Raw genomic sequence first — 16,354 nt, 5'->3', positions numbered from 1 at the left:
TAAATGGCAAACTGCATCCTTCGAGCTGCTTGGGCTAAAAACCTTTCCTTTCTGTCACACACATACACACGCAGCCCATCAGCGAATCCTGCTGGCACATCCGGAACCCTCTGCTTCTCACCACCTCGACCGCTACCACACGGGCTCCAACGGCTGTCACCCCTGGCCTGGCTTATGGCGAGAGCCTCCTGACTGGTCTCTCTCCCCTGAGCCAGGATGACTCCCCATTTAAAGGAAGTCAGATCACGTCCCTTTGCCCCAAACCCTGCAATGACTGCCATCTCCCTCGGAGGGAAAGCTAACGTCCCTTCTGTGGCCCGCGAGGCCCTCTGTCACTCCGCCCTCATCTCTAACCACCCCCTTCCCATCTCCTTGGTTTCCTGGGCATGTGCCCATGGCAGGATCTTTGCATCTGTTCCCCTGCTGGAGCCACACAGGTCGGCCCGTGCCTTCCTGCCTCTCTCCCTGCACATCTCCTCAAATGTCACCTTATCTGTGAGGGCTTCCTTGGCCACCCATATGAAATAGTACGCTCCCCGCCGTGGCACTCCCCAAGTTCCCCATAGCAATTATTATCACCAGTCCAAACTATACACTTACTTGTTAATTCCCTTCTTCCCTGCCTCTTGCACTAAGATATAAGAAGTCTGTGAAGACAGGGACGTTGCTTTGCTTCCTGCTGTGTCCCCAGCACCCAGAACAGCCTGGCACAGCACAGATACTTAATAAATACCCACTGAATGAGCGTGTGCCTGGACACCACACACCCCTCTATGCTCCCTGGTTCCGAGGGCTCTGCCAACAACTGGGGGGTCCAAAGGACGCACAACTCTCTCTTCCGCAGCCTGAACTAGCCTTGGAGATTTCAGATAATTGTATAGGGTCTTCCTACCCTTCAGGGAACCTGACGGCCTAGGCATGAGGCACACTTTCTCTGGCATGGTTACACGGACTACAAGAAAAACTTAAAAGAAGCCAGTGTGGAGACCAGGGCTCTCCTGAGCTAGGAACCTGGCCGGAATCGTCTGCTGGGTCACGGCAAACAGAAAATGAAGTGAGAAAGAGACCGGCTCCAGGGCAGACTTTTCTGTTTGTGGGGGTTGTGGAGAAATTCGCTTATGGTTACTGAATGCTTTTTAGAATTGCACAGGGTGCGGAACTCGAGCTGGCCTCATTGTAAACAGCGCACAGAGGACGGCTAACAGATGGCAGAGCTGATACACCCCCACCAGAGCTGTTAAACAAACCATCGAAGACAGAGGTCTCGGGAAGGGGCACTGAAACGCCTTCCGGAGGCAGGGTTTGCTCTGAGCTACAGGCAGAACCCAGAGTCGTGCTTGGTCACACGACCTCGGGGGGAGAGTTTCAGTATTTCAATATATGAAACAGGTTTGGGGGCATGATACTGTGGAGCTCTCATAAGAAAATATAGCACTTTTCCTGAAATGCTTCCCTGAATTACTCAGCAAGGGTGTTCCTGATTACATTTTGGGAAGAGGTTTTGCTCGTGAGAATACACTACCCAACCGGTAATGGAAAAGAGGGCTCTGGCACTGCTCTCCGAAAGGCACTGTCCCCGCGGCAAGGTCACTGGAACCCTGCGGTCACCTACCCATCTGCCTGCGGTGCACCACCCTGAAGTTCTGGTGCTCCTGGGCCGCCGCTGCCCTGCTTGGCCGGCCTCCTGGGGAAGGCACGCAGGCTTGGTCTAAGGCCCCCGTGGAGTGGCTTTTCCTTGGCCCTTGAGAAAAATGCCGGAGGAGCCCAGGCCTGGACTCCGGAGTCCCTCCGGAAGAAGCCACGGAGTGTTCTGAAGGGCTCTCTGCGGGCGGCTCCTGGGGAGGCCGGTAGAAGTCATCCTCTGAAATCCAGCTCCTGCTCTTCTAGTGGGAAGGGAGGGAAGACATAGGTGGTGGTTGAAGGTTTTTGTGTGTTTGTTTTGTTTTACAGACATCTTGATGGAGACACAATTCACCGATCATCAAAGGAACCCATTTAGAGCGCACGACTGAATAGTTTCAGTGTATTCACGGAGTTGTGCAACCGGCACCACGAAGTTCAGAACATTTTCATTCCTCCAGAAAGAAACCCCGTGCTCGGGAGCGGTCAGTTCCCATTTCCCCTCAGCCGCTCCAGTTCTAGGCCACCACTAATCTACTTTCTGTTTCTAGAGATCTGTCCATTCTGTTTACATAAACAGAATCTTCATTTATGGTTTGTCTTTTTATTCATTTGTATGTATATTTATTTATTTCGGGGTGTGTGGGGGGGAGACAGCATGAGCAGGGGAGGGGGACAGACAGGCAGAGAAAGAGAGAGACAGAATCCTAAGCAGGCTCTACACTCAGTGTGGAGCCTGACGTGGGGCTCAATCTCACGAACCTGGGATCACGACCGTAGCCAAAATCAAGAGTTGAACGCTCAACTGAGCCACCAAGGTGCCCCAATAAAGAAGGAATCTTCTTAATGTGGTCTTTGTGTCTGCCTTCTCTCTGAACATCAGGTTTTCTAGGTCCATCCATGTCGTGGCAGGCATCAGTATTTCTTTATTACTAACTAGTATTCCAAGGTATGGATGTAGCACATTTGGTCTGTCCGTTCATCAGCTGATGGGCATCTGGGTTGTCTCTGCTCTGGGGCAATTATGAATAATGCTGCCACGAACATTCATGTAACCATTTCTGTGTGGACGTATGTTTTCCGTTCCGTTGGGTACATGTCTATGAGTGCAACTGATGGGCCATTCGGTAACTAGGTCTAACTTTCTGGGGAATTTCCAAACTCTTTCCCTAAGTGACTACACCATTTTACATTCCCACCACATATGGGGATTCCAATTTCTCCACATCCTTTCCAACGTTTTTATTATCTGTTTGATTATAGCCATCCTCACGTGTGTGAAGTACCGTCTTGTGGTTTGGGTTTGCAATTTCCCCAGTGTCTAAGGACAATGACACCGAGCATCTTTTCACGTGCTCAGTGGACACCAGTAGATCTTCTTTGGAGAAATGTCTATTTGAATTCTTTGCCTATTAAAAAATTTTTTTTGGGGCGCCTGGGTGGCGCAGTCGGTTGAGCGTCCGACTTCAGCCAGATCACGATCTCACGGTCTGTGAGTTCGAGCCCCACGTCGGGCTCTGGGCTGATGGCTCAGAGCCTGGAGCCTGTTTCCGATTCTGTGTCTCCCTTTCTCTCTGCCCCTCCCCCGTTCATGCTCTGTCTCTCTCTGTCCCAAAAATAAAAAAAAAAAAAAAAATTTTTAATGTTTATTTATTTTTGAGACAGACAGCGAGAGAATGGGGAGGGGGGGGGCAGAGAGAGAGGGGGAGACACAGAATCGGAAGCAGGCTCCGGGCTCTGAGCCGTCAGCACAGAGCCCGACGTGGGGCTCGAATTCACGAACCATGATCTGAACCGAAGTCAGAGGCTTCACCGACTGAGCCACCCCACCCAGGCTCCCCTAAGTCTCCAACTGATTTTGAGTTAATTCTTGTGTATGGTGTGAGGAAGGGGTCTACCTTTATTTTGTCGCAGGTGGACATCCCATCATCCCAGCACCAGTTATTGAAGGACTACAGTTTGTCAGCCCTGCTTATAGGGTTTGAGATGAGGGAGGCATGGGTGAGCAGGACTCAGGACCCCTTCTGTTGCTGAGACTGAAGCTGCTCACCAGTGGGAGAAGTGGGGTGGGTCTGGGGTCACAGAATTGTGGGAAGGGATTTGAGCTTCTCCCCTCCCCCATTTCAAGCACTCCCTGCCTTTCTGTGCCTAAGCATGGATGAGCAGAGTCAAGAAGAAAGCCGGCTGGACTGCCCTAAGTGGCTGTCTACACAGAGGAAGTGACTCACACGAGAGGTGGGTCCAGCCCAGCTATTTTGTTAAGTGTCACCAACCTCACCCTGAAGTTGCTATTTCCACCCCCTAAATGAGACTGCCCTCTCTGCTCCCGTAGACGCGGAAGGGGAGTAAGGCTGAGGCTGCCCTAGAGGGATTGGTTTGGACAGTTTAATTCATTCAGATGCTTTATGGCACCTTAAGCCAAGAGTGGAGAACTCTGAGTTGGGAGTATCGGGGCCTCAGAGCTGGGCTCCAGGGCTCCCTCTGAAAACCCTCGGAATTAGCAGGTGCTTCCTTCAGTCAGTGACAGGACAATGTGTCAATCAGGGTGGCTACTTGGGAAGCAGTTGCAACACAAGATTCTGAACAAAGCCTGCCTGGGCCATAGAGACCCAGGGGAGCTCCCCGAGGAAAATGGCCAGGAGCCCCACAGAGCCTGGCACACACACCTGGGAAGTCCTGCGGCCTCCCAGCTCACTATTCCTTAAGACTCAGCTCAGGGGCCGTCCATCACCTCCTCTGGGAAGCTTTCCTGACTATTCCCCAGCCTACACTCCTCCCGCTGCCTAGCTGGGTCAGGGACTCCTCGGGGCTCCCACGGCATTCTTTGCCCACCCCACCCAGCACCTACCAAGCTGTATGCAATGGCCACTCTTCTTTCTGCCTGGCACAGAGTTATCACAGATGAGGGAATAATTCTTGAGTATCAAACGTCTTTGGCATAAAATAACAAGGCTGGGGCAAGGGGACTGGAAGGAAGGAGACAAATGTGAATTGTGAGGTGGTATATGTTCACTGGTGAGGGCTTCTCTCTCCGAGGAGGCGAGGGAGACGACCGGGAAGTGTTCAGACTCAGTCCAGTGGCCACAGGTCAGCCCCCAGGAAATGATACTCCAGGAAAAATCTTTTGTTCTCTTAGACAAAAGACAAAACCAATGGGAACACTGGGTCCTTGGAGCTTCTGCACACAGTCCTGGACGGAGCTCTGTAGCTGTGCCCCAGCCAGGGCCCCCGGTCACGAAGCAGGGTGTGTGGGGGAGCACCCCACTGTTCCCCCTCCCCCTCCCTACCACCTACCTTCCTACCTTCTGCTCATTCAAGCCCCCACATCTGGCCAGTTCCCTGCCGCTCTAACAGTGGAGGAAACCGCCACAGACCACGGGTCAAAGCCATGGCAGCACCTGCCACGAGGGGCCCGAGACAGAGGAATGCCACTTTCACTGGGTGAAGTCTTAGAATCCAGACTGTCCTCTGGAGTGCAACTGAGAAATCCGTTCACAGCCCCCCGGAGTCCACAAATAGAAGTCCCCTTAGCTCCCCCACTCCCGGCCCCTTTCCTTCCTGGCACTTGTCACCAGTGTAATTATGATGTGGGTAATGACTTGCCTGATCCAGTGTCTGTCCCCAAGGAGCGGGGCCCTTGTCCGTCCTGTCCCATCACCGTACCAAGTATGGTGCTTGGCCCAGAGCAGGGCCTCTGTGGTGAATGAATTTAAAATAATGTTTTTTGTTTCTTTTTTAAAGAAAGACTGAATGGCTCTCATGGTTATACGACTTGACAGTCAGAACCCTCTATTCACCCCCCCCCCCCACCACCAAAGTGTCAAATAAATGGCAGTGACTAAGTGACAGAAGCACAGGAAAATGAGACTCACAGGGGTGACACGCGGGGTGGAGCCGGGGGTCCACCAGGTGGGCTGCACGGGAGTGCCCAGCGACTATCTACTTAGTGGAGGGATGAGTGGGTCCTGTGGGCTCTCAGCAACCTGAGTCCCCTGAGGCCTGCGGGGAGGCGGAGCCCGCCCTGGTCAGACCCACCAGCCCAGCCCATGCACTTGGCGGCCTACTTCTCAGCGTAAACTCCCAAGCTGGCACCTCGAGAGTCTCTGAGAGTTCGAGAACCATTAATTACGCCTGCACTCACCCAGCTACGGTGTGCAGAGCTGACCTTACAGAAGGGAACAGACATGCTCTTCCGTATCACGGAGCCGATATTCGAGTCCAGAGGCAGGAAATCAAGTGAAGCAGGCAAATGGGAAAGGGAGTCACCGGGGACGGTGCTTTTGGGACAGGGTGCTGGGGGAAGGCAGAGAAAAGGGTGAGGAAAAGGGGCGAGCTGGGAAAGGGTCCGGGCAGATGGAATGGCAGATGGAAAAGCCTGGGGCCGAAAGGAGCCTGCGGTGGCAGAAGCTGCCGGAGGCCAGAGGAGCAACGCCCGGTGAGCCGAGGAGCTTGGGCGACAAGTTAAGCTGCCCTGTCCCATCAGCTCTGGGACCCGGGCAAGACAGGATGTCGGAGCTGAGACACAACACGAGTCAGGTCTTGGCCGGGAGTGAACTCAGCTTGGTCAACGCCACTCTGCGGCATCCTGCCAGGGCGCGCAGCCCCAGACCCTAGGGGTAGCCCCCTGCTTCCAGCTCAAGCCGGGGGCTGTGGAGTCGTTCTTCTTTACCCTTCAGGGTGTTGACAGTTGTCGGCTCAAAACCTTCAGAGTCCTCTGACATTCTGGGCCCTGAAGACTCTTCAGGATAGTAAAAAATGGAGACTGTGACCTCACTTATACAGCTACATGGCTTATACAGTCACATTCAGTCAGTGGTGCTAGTCAGTCCGATATCTGTATGGACAAAACGTGACTTTTGACTCTTACCTCACACCATACACAAAACTCAATCCCAAGTGGATCATAAATCTAATTGCAAAAGGTAAAACCACAAAGCTTCTAGATGAAAATACAGGGGTCTTCACAGCTTTGGGTAGAGATCTTAAAAATAGACACAAAATATGTAAACCACAAACAGAGAGGCCAATAAATCGAAGAGCATTAAAACCAAGAATTTCTGCTCCACGAAAAATACCATTAAGACATTTAAAACACAAGCCATACGGGCACCTGGGTGGCTCAATCAGTTAAGCATCCAACTCTTGATTTCGGCTCAGGTCATGATCTCACAGTTTGTGAGTTCAAGCCCCAAGTCAGGCTTTGCACTGACAGTGTGGAGACTGCTTGGGATTCTCTCTCTTTCCCTCTCTTTTTCTTTTGTTTTTTAATGTTTATTTTTGAGAGAGAGAGAGAGAGAGAGACAGAGTGCAAGTGGGCAAGGGGCAGAGAGAGAGAGACGGAGACTCAGAATCCAAAGCAGGCTCCAGGCTCCAAGCTGTCAGCACAGAGCCCGACGCACGGCTCGAACTCGTGAACCGCGAGATCATGACCTGAGCTTAGCCGACTGAGCCACCCAGGCATTCCTCTCTCCCTCTTTTTCTGCACGCACATGAGCGTACACACTCTCTCTCAAAATAAATAAATAAACGTTAAAAAAACAGGCAAGCCATAGACTTGAAGAAACGTCTGCTGTATGTATATGCGACATATTTTTTTCTCTAATAAAAGACATATCCATAATATGTAAAGAGCCTCTACCAATGAATCAGGAAATACACACAACTCAAATTAAGAATGAAGCAATGACTTAGAGATTCCAACAGCCAATAAGCAAATGAAAAGGTATCAAGATCGTTAGTCATCAGGGAAATGCAAATTAAAACCACAGTGAGGTCCCACTACACACCTATTAGAGTGGCTGAAATGAAAAAGACTGATGACCCACTGGCTAGAATAAAGAGCAATGAAAATGCTCACATATTGCCAATGTGAGTACAAGTCAATGCAAGCACTGTTAGAAAACTGCTTGGCAGTATGCACTAAAGGTAAACATATGCCTTCCCAATGACTGGGCAATTCCGCTCCTAGATATATACCCCCAGAAAAGAGTGCAGAGGGGTTCACCGAAATACAAATGTAAGAACGTTCACATCAGCTTTCATCACAATAGTCCAAACCTGGAAACAACCCAAATGTCTGTTACCAGGAGAATGGAGAGATGCACTGTGATATACTCTTACAATGGAATGCTACAGAACAATGGAAAAGAACAAACTATAGCCTCATGCTATATGCACAGGTGAACCACACAGACATAATGCTCAGTGAAAGAAGCAAAAGAGTAGACATTGTACAGTTCCTTCCATACGAATGAAGTCGAACAATACGAAACATTAATCGACGGTGCTAGAAGTCACAATAGAGGCTTCCTTTAGAGGGGAACAATGGGACAAGGCATGAGAGGGCCTTCTGGTGGGCTGGAAATGTTCTATGTTTCCATCTGGAGGGTGGCCATAGAGGGTACGTCGTATATAATTACTCACTGAGGGGCGCCTGGGTGGCTCAGTCGGTTAAGCGTCCGACTTCAGCTCAGGTCACGATCTCGCGGTCCGTGAGTTCGAGCCCCACGTCGGCCTCTGGGCTGACGGCCCGGAGCCTGGAGGCTGCTTCCGATTCTGTGTCTCCCTCTCTCTCTGCCCCTCCCCCATTCATGCTTTGTCTCTCTCTGTCTCAAAAATAAATAAAAATGTTGAAAAAAAAATTAATTACTCACTGAGATGTGTACTAAAGATCACTTTACAGCATTCCTCGAAAACGTTCTAAAGGGGGAAATAATAGTCTTTTTTTCTGCTAAATTTTTAAAAATCTTTATTTTTGAGAGAGAGCGCACGTGCAGGGGAAGGGCAGACAGAAAGGGAGACACAAGAATCGGAAGCAGGCTCCAGGCTCTGAGCCGTCAGCACAGAGCCCGACGCGGGGCTCGAACTCACGAACCACAGATCACGACCTGAGCTGAAGTCGGACGCTTACCCGACCGAGCCACCCAGGCGCCCGGAAATAATAGTCTTTTGAACAAACGGTGCTGGTACCACTGTACATCAATATGCAAAAGAATCGAGCTGGACTTCGTCCTTATACCATATACAAAAGTCAACTCAAAATGGATCACAGATCTCAATGTAAGAGCTAAAACTATAAAATTTTTAGAAGAACACATCAATCTTTGTGACCTTGGGCTAGGAAACGGGTATATACGGGACACCAAAAGCACAAATGGCGAAAGAAAAAAATAGGTAGGCTGGACTCTATCAACATTGAAAACATTTATGCTGTAAATGTTACCACCAAGAAAGCGAAATGACAACTCACAGGATGGGAGGAAATAGTTGCTGATTATGTATTTAATAAGGGTATACAATCCAGAATATATAAAGAACTATTATAATTCAATAATAAAAAGACAAATAATCCCATTTTAAAATGGGCCAAGGGGTGCCTGGGTGGCTCAGTGGGTTAAGCATCTGACTCTTGGTTTTAGCTCAGGTTGTGAGACCTCACGTTTCGTGAGTTCAAGCCCTGCATCGGGCTCTGTGCTAGCGGCAAGGAGCCTGCTTGGGACTCTCTCTCCTTCTCTCTCTGCCCCTCCCCTACTCATGCCCGCACTCCCACAAAATAAATAAGTGAAAAATAAACAAAATAAAATAAAAATGGGCCAAGGTTCTGAATAGACATTCCTCCAAAGTAGATCTACAAATGGCCAAAAGTCACACAAACAAGATGATGCTTGACATCATTAGTCATTAAAGAAACACAAATCAAAACCATAAGTAGATACTGCTCGTGCCCCCGGCTAGCTATAATGACAATTTTTAAAAAGACAGTAAGAACTGTTGGTGAGGATGGAATACATTGCTGGTGGGAATATAAAATGGGGCCGCTGCTTTGGAAAACAGTTTGGTGGTTCCTCAGAAGGTTAAATATAGAGTTACCATGTGACCCAGAGATTTTGCTGCTGGGTATACATCCAAGACAATCAAAAATACACCCACACAAAAACTTGTACATGAATGTTCATTGCTGTGTTATTTATATTAGCCAAAAAAATGGGGGGAAAAAAACCAAAAGTCTATCAACTGATGAAGGACAAAATAAAATGTGACGGGTTCATACAAAGGAATCTACAATGAATTATTACTCCCTGAAGCACAGATCAGGCTCCAACAACGATGAATCCCGAAAACAGTATGTTAATTGGAAGAAGCCAGTCACCAAAGGCTGCATATTACATGATTCCATTTCTGTGAAATGTCCAGAATAGCAAATCTATAGACAAAGGAAATAAGTAGTTGCCAGGGGATGAGAGGAGTGAGGCCGGAGGAGGAGGATGGGGCGTCACTGCTAATGGTAAGGATTTCTTTTCTTTTCTTTTTAAATGTTTTTATTTATTTTTTGAGAGAGAGATAGAGACAGAGCATCAGCAGGGGAGGAGCAGAGAGAGAGGGAGTCTGAAGCATGCTCCAGGCTCTGAGCTGTCAGACAGAGCCCGACATGGGGCTCGAACTTGTGAACCACAGATCATGACCTGAGCTGAAGTCAGACCCTCCAACGACTGAGCCACCCAGGCGTCCCAAGGGATTTCTTTTATGGGGGATGAAAATATTTTCAAATTCGATTGTAGTGATGGCTGCACAACCTTGTGAATATACGAAAAAAAATGGAATTATACACTTTAATTAGGTGAATTGTATGGTGTATGAGTTATATCTCAATAAAGCTATTTAAAAGTGTGTGCGTGTGTGTGTGTGTGTGTGCGCGCGCGCGCGTGCGCGTGTCCTAATCTATTTCATGGCCTCGGCCCCATCCTGAGTTACAGGATCTGGAAGCTACCGGATGAGAGATACGCACGGATGGAGCTGAAAAAGCAAGACTATATCCTAACGTGACCCCAGACAGCAGCTGGGATAAACCTGGGGTTCTGTATGTCCGCGTGCACACGTGCATACAACTTCCTACCCTGGCTATTCATCCTCAAGGACAAATGTGAAATGGCAAAGAGCTCAGGTCCACAGCTTTGACAACCGCTTCACTGGGCCGACAGTTCTCAAGCCTCTGACCCATGGCTCTGTGCAGGAGATTCCCAGGGCTGGCTTCCCTCGGGGTTATCAACAAAGGAGACCGGCCCATTCTAGAGCTGCACTGCCCAACAGAAACAGAATTCCAGCCACATGTATCATTTTAAACGTTCTACTAGCCACGTTTTTAAAATGTAAAAAGAAACACGTGTAATTAACTTTTATATTTAACCCAATATCAAACATATTTTCATTGTAACACATAATCGATAAATGATTGAGATATTTCACCTTCTTTTTTGTTCAGACTAAGCCTTCAAGATCCAGTGTTTATTTCACACAGCTTATCTCAGGTTGGACTAACCACATTTTAAACGCTCATTCAACAGCCACGTGTGGCTAGTGGTTACCATATGGGATGGTGCAGTTCTAACCTGGCTCATATTGCAAGATGAGTATTCTCAAAGTCTGGTATTTTAGCAAATCTGAATTTAATAATAACAAGAGCTGAGGAGGAAACCAAGGCTCAGTGAGGCAAAGTGCCTTGCCCGAGGCCTTGAGCTGATAAGTGGCAGTGGTGATGCGCAGGGTCTATGATCAGATGAGAATTATCTTCTCTACGGGGTCAACGTGAGAGGACAAGAGAGACCCGTGGGAAGGGACTGGCACCGTGCCTGGCTCACGTCCGCCGTGACAGATATGAGGGGCTAATGGAGACAAGGCAGAGACCACTCGGGGTGGCTAGCTGGGGAGACCCTGCACCAGCTCTGAGACATTTCCCCAAGACCTCTCCCCGAAAAGCTTGTATCACTCACCGGGCTGGTGGGTGAGGACACCCCAAGGTTCCGTGCAGCTCCGTCATCCTCCAGAGACTTCTGCTGGCCACTCCCTGGGCTGACTGCTCTGGCCGCCGCCTCTCTCACGGGACTGGAAGGCCTCTGGTCTAAAATGCTCACCGAGGGGACAGCTTTGGCAGTGCCCAACTGCAGCAAGCCCAGGGTGCCAGGTGCCTGGGGAGGCGGCTCCTGCTTGCGGTCCCCATCTTGAGTCCCAGAGGATGCTTGGGGCGGGAGGGGCTCTGCGGGCACATCAAAAGGGATGCTGGCCTCCAGGCCGGGGAGGGGGAGTGAGGCCCGCCCCGTGGGAATCTCCACTTCTCCACTCAGTCCGCTCAGTCCGTTGGTTGGCACAGAGTTTACCTGGGCTTTGCTGAATTCCGACAATACCCTGGAAGTTTTTAAACAGAGAAACCTGTGTGACAAGCTGTCAGCTAGAATGCCCAAGGCTATTGGGACGGCGGTAAGAAGGCAAAACTGCTGTCTGGGGATTTCAAAAACAAAACATCCTCGTCATCCACCCACCGTGCTCCTCTGCTTCCACACAAGCCTTCCTCTGACACTCCTCACAAAGTTTCTCCCCAGCTGGGACTGAGGTAGAGTGGGCGGCCAAGCGAACTGCGGGGCCCGGGATCTCCGGTGCCAGCGCTGGTCCACCAGAGCTGGGCCGTATGTGGGGTCCCAGATGCCTCCGGTTCCCAGGACCTGCTGCCGGAGATCAGTGTACACGGGGTGCAGGAGTGTGAACGCAAGTATACATGGGGTGTGCACCTGCTCGCTCTTCCAATGGTACTGCCTCTTCCTGCCCTTCAGTGGTGCTTCAGGCACTACGGGGAGCCAGTGTTACTGTCTTTACGTACACACACACACGCACGCACATGAAAACTACTCTGGGCCTTCTAAAATGTGCACTGGCTAGTGGCTGCTCCCCTTCTCCTGAGGCTTCTGAGAACCCACATTCTGTTTCTGAACTAGAACTATTTGCTGTCTCCTCCTTTGTTTATGAACCAATAGAGTATGTCACGGGCGAATACAGACCCATACAACAACAAGGCTACCCGGGGCCCAAGAGATTGCCCATATCTGCCCTAATGGTTTAGACTGGGTCAGACGACGTGCCAAACTCCCCTTAATGTGGGCTCATTTCCATAAGGATTTCAGAACTTAAGTTTCTACCTTAATGTCTTCTGGCTGAGCTGTGTGCTCTTATCTACATCATAACCCCAAACAACATTTCCAGACATGCTAGTCAAACATTGGTGAACAACCCATACATTTATGGGCAACTGATTTGCAGCCCAAGACATTTCAGTGGGGAAAGAATAGTCTTTTCAACAAATGGTGCTGGGATAAGCGAACAGTCCCATGCAAAAGAAAAAAGTTGGACCCCTACCTCACACCATATAAAAAATGAACTCAAAATGGATCAAAGACCTAAAAGTAAGAGCTAAAACTATAAAACTCTTAGAAGGAAACAGGTATAAATCTTTGGATCAGGCAATGGTTTCTCATATGACAGCCAACAAATAAGTAAACAATAAAAAATAGGTACGCTGGACTTTATCAACACTAAAAGCTTTTGTGCTTCAAAAGGATACTATCAAGAAAGTAAAAAGATAATGCATAGAACAGGAAAAAAATCTGCATATCTTATATCCAAGTATTAGCATATATCTGATAAGGGTCTAGTCTCCAGAATATAGAGAGCTCTTACAATTCAATAATATTAGAACAAATAATCTGACTGAAAAATGGGCAAAGGTTTACAGAGACACTTCTCTAAAGGTATACAAATGGAAAGTACATGAAAAGATGCTCAATATCATTAGACGGTAGGGAAATACAAATCAAAACCGTAATAAGATACTACTTTATGCCTACCAAGACGCCTATAATAAAAAAGACAGAGGGGCACCTGGGTGGTTCAATCAGTTAAGCATCTGACTTCGGCTCAGGTCATGATCTCACGGTTCGTGGGTTCGAGCCCTGTGTCGGGGTCTGTGCCGACAGCTTGGAGCCTGGAGACTGCTTCAGATTCTGTGTCTCCCTCTCTTTCTGCCTCTCCCCAACTCATGCTCTGTCTCTCTCTGTCTCTCTCTAAAATAAGAAACATTAACAATTTTTAAAAAATTAAAAAGACAGAATAACAAGTGTTGGCAAAGGTGTAGAGAAAATGGAACTCCTACACGCTGCTGGCGGAAATGTGAAATGGTGCAGCCTCTGTGGAGAACAGTTTGGTAGTTCCTTAAAGTTAAACATAGAGTTACCATGTGAGTCAGCAATTCAACTCATGGGTATATACCCAAGAGAATTAAAAGACAATGTCTGCACAAAAACCTGTACATGAGTGTTCACAGCAATATTATTCACAGTAGCCAAAAAGTAGGAATAGAACAAATGTCCACTAACTGAAAAGATAAAACAAATTGTGGTGTATTCACACAATGGAATATTATTCAGCCATGACCCATGCTACAACACGGATGAACCTTGAAAACCTACTAAGTGAAGGAAGGAGGTCACAAAAAGCCACATAGTGTATGATTCCATTGGTATTAAATGTCCAGAATAGGTAAATCCATAGCTAGTGGGTAAGGGGTTTCCTTAAAGGGTCATGTTGGTTGGCTTTGGCTGGCACACTGCTGTGGCCCCACAATAGGTTCCTAAAGTTCACCGACTTCATTCCTTTACCCGTAAAACCGGCATGGTAACAGCACCCACCTATGACTGTGTTCAAGGCTGAATGAGATCATATAGGTAAAATGCTTACAGAGTGTCTGGCTCAAAGTAAGTACTCAATAAACATTAACCTCAATTTGTCACTGGTTGTTCTTATCGCCACTGGCAAGACTGCTTAGCCTCCACACACATGGCTATAAAAATGTCAGGAAGGAGAATTACGGAAATATTCACCAGCATTACCGAAATGGTTATCAATTATAAATGACCCCTCATCTGTAAGACACATTTTAATGATGGAGTGGACTGGGTGTGGAAATAAAGAAACACCACCCGACAGCAAGAAGCTTGTGTGATAAATTAGAGTTTCCACCAAATCAACACCACGGTCAGGATGAAATTAAGTTCACAGGAGTCTCACCAGGATCAGAGCTGGTCGGCAGGACCCAGAGAGAATAAGACACATGCACATCAAGTGGGAAAAAGTGCTAGAGATGAGGTTTTGAAGGAAAAGTGAAAGAAAGAGAATTTTCAAAACTTTTGAAGAAAATGCAACATAGGGCTGAAACGGTGACACCGCTCCGGTCCTTCCACTTCTGTCCAGCTCAGGGCAGCGTTTTTCAAAAACTGCCTGTTCAAAAATTCTAGAAGTTTGTGCTTTCATTTAGAAGACAGTCTGAAAACATATACGTATTATATACATACGTATATTGCGCGTACACAGAGGCGTAGGTGTGGAATAAAAGCATGGGCTGGAGAATCGGCATGACCACCCCATAAAGTGCCCCCCGCCAAGCGATTCTGAGCCTGGGCTTTTCCTGAGCACGGGGACTAGCGTGTTGGGGTCCACGGCACCACCTGGCGGTCAGGGGTGCTCATGAAAGTACAGGAGGGGGCTGCATGTGCGAAGAATCATTTCCCCCAAGAGAAGGCCTCATGATAACGACCTCTGACAAATATCATCAAGCACAGATCTGCAGCCGTGTAGACACAGACAAGTAGCGCGAGAACTAACATCACGGGGACCCCAGTAGTAAAATGATAATGACACCACCTATGGAGCACTCACCCTGTGATTGGCACTGCTCTAAGCGCTTTGCATACCTTAACTCACTTCCTAGCATTCTTATCCCCATCTTGCAGATGAGGACATCAAGGTCAGAAAGGTTGAGTATCTTGCCCGGGGTCGCAAAGCTGGTTAATGGAAGACTCCAGCAGTCTGGCTCCTGAGTCCACACTCCTAACCACCGGCCCCTAGCTGTGCTTCTCAGCGATCACTGTAATTCGGACCCAACCAACACAAAAGAAGCTATTCAGGCCATCAATCCTCTATTCACAAAGCAAACTGCAGTTTGGTTTCCAGAAAACATTAAGTTAATACATTTCATTGGAATGTTACATTTTTGTACTTTAACTTGTAGATGATTTTAAAAAACTTTTTTTAACATTTATTTTGATAGAACGCCTGTTCTCTCTCTCTGTCTCAAAATAAATCAACTTTAAAAAATCCACGAAAACAAATATTTAAGTAATATGACAAAAATAAGCGAACTCTTAACTGCTGATGTGACTCTTCACCCTCAGACACACCCTCTAAGAGCTGGTGTGTGTGGACGTGTGAAGATAACTTCAAGCCCAGCACTCAGAGTGATGGTGCTGGATGTGTGTTTGTGCATCTGTGTGCTCTGTGTTTGCTGGTTCCGCACGCCACTGCCCCGCGCTGGTCTGTGCATCCTGACCCTCTTCCCTTGACTTCTCCCACAATGCCCAGGATGACGCTTCCCACACAGGGTGGACGGTCACTGATTCAAGGGCCTTAAGCTGGAATTTTCCAATCACAAGACTCACGAAAGATAAAAGCAGGGCACATGACAAAGAGAGGGCCGGCGGGCTGGCCTGTGGGAGGAGGAGACACAAGGAAGGGTTCAGACAGGTGAATGAACTTAAGTCACGCCATCGGCCCAGCCGATACAGCGGGGATTGCTCCCTTCCAGGATGTTCTACCTAAATTCCTGTTTGATGTTTGAAAGTTCTAGCTAATGTGCTCTGTTGCTCAGAAGCTGCTTCAGCCGTAATTCGCCCCCAGGCATCTGATCTGATTCTCAGCCAGCTCTATGAGGGAGCCTCCACTTTACAGATGAAGAAACAACCTCACAGAGCCAACGCTTGGCCTGCCGTTACTGGACTTGGGACTGGCGGAACAGGGCTTGAGGCCGGATCCTGCTACAAGCCAGTCCGTACCGGCACCCAATCTGGTGTTCTTCCCA

The 16,354-nt window shown here is 48.5% G+C and overlaps 1 protein-coding gene across 4 annotated transcripts in view; it reads right to left on the bottom strand.

Annotated features, from left to right (window-relative positions):
• Positions 1-16,354, bottom strand: part of PLEKHM1 (pleckstrin homology and RUN domain containing M1) — a 47,754-nt gene that overhangs the window by 17,334 nt on the left and 14,066 nt on the right. For 3 of the 4 annotated variants that reach the window (XR_007149396.1, XM_047845370.1, XM_047845368.1), the window contains exons 6-7: positions 11,388-11,799; positions 1,613-1,883 (exon numbers count right to left, since the gene is read on the bottom strand). Coding sequence is in view for 3 of the 4 variants with exons in the window: in XM_047845370.1 (XP_047701326.1) it covers positions 1,613-1,883; positions 11,388-11,799 (683 nt within the window). In the remaining variant the exon portion in view is untranslated. The remainder of the gene's footprint in view (positions 1-1,612; positions 1,884-11,387; positions 11,800-16,354) is intronic. The other variant, XM_047845369.1, reaches the window with a different exon arrangement.

This window comes from Prionailurus viverrinus, unplaced genomic scaffold, assembly GCF_022837055.1.
Source record: "Prionailurus viverrinus isolate Anna unplaced genomic scaffold, UM_Priviv_1.0 scaffold_35, whole genome shotgun sequence".
In the NCBI taxonomy this organism is placed as follows: Eukaryota; Metazoa; Chordata; class Mammalia; order Carnivora; family Felidae; genus Prionailurus; species Prionailurus viverrinus.
Note: the sequence above shows the minus strand (reverse complement) of the source record. Positions and strands in the feature narration are given on the sequence as shown.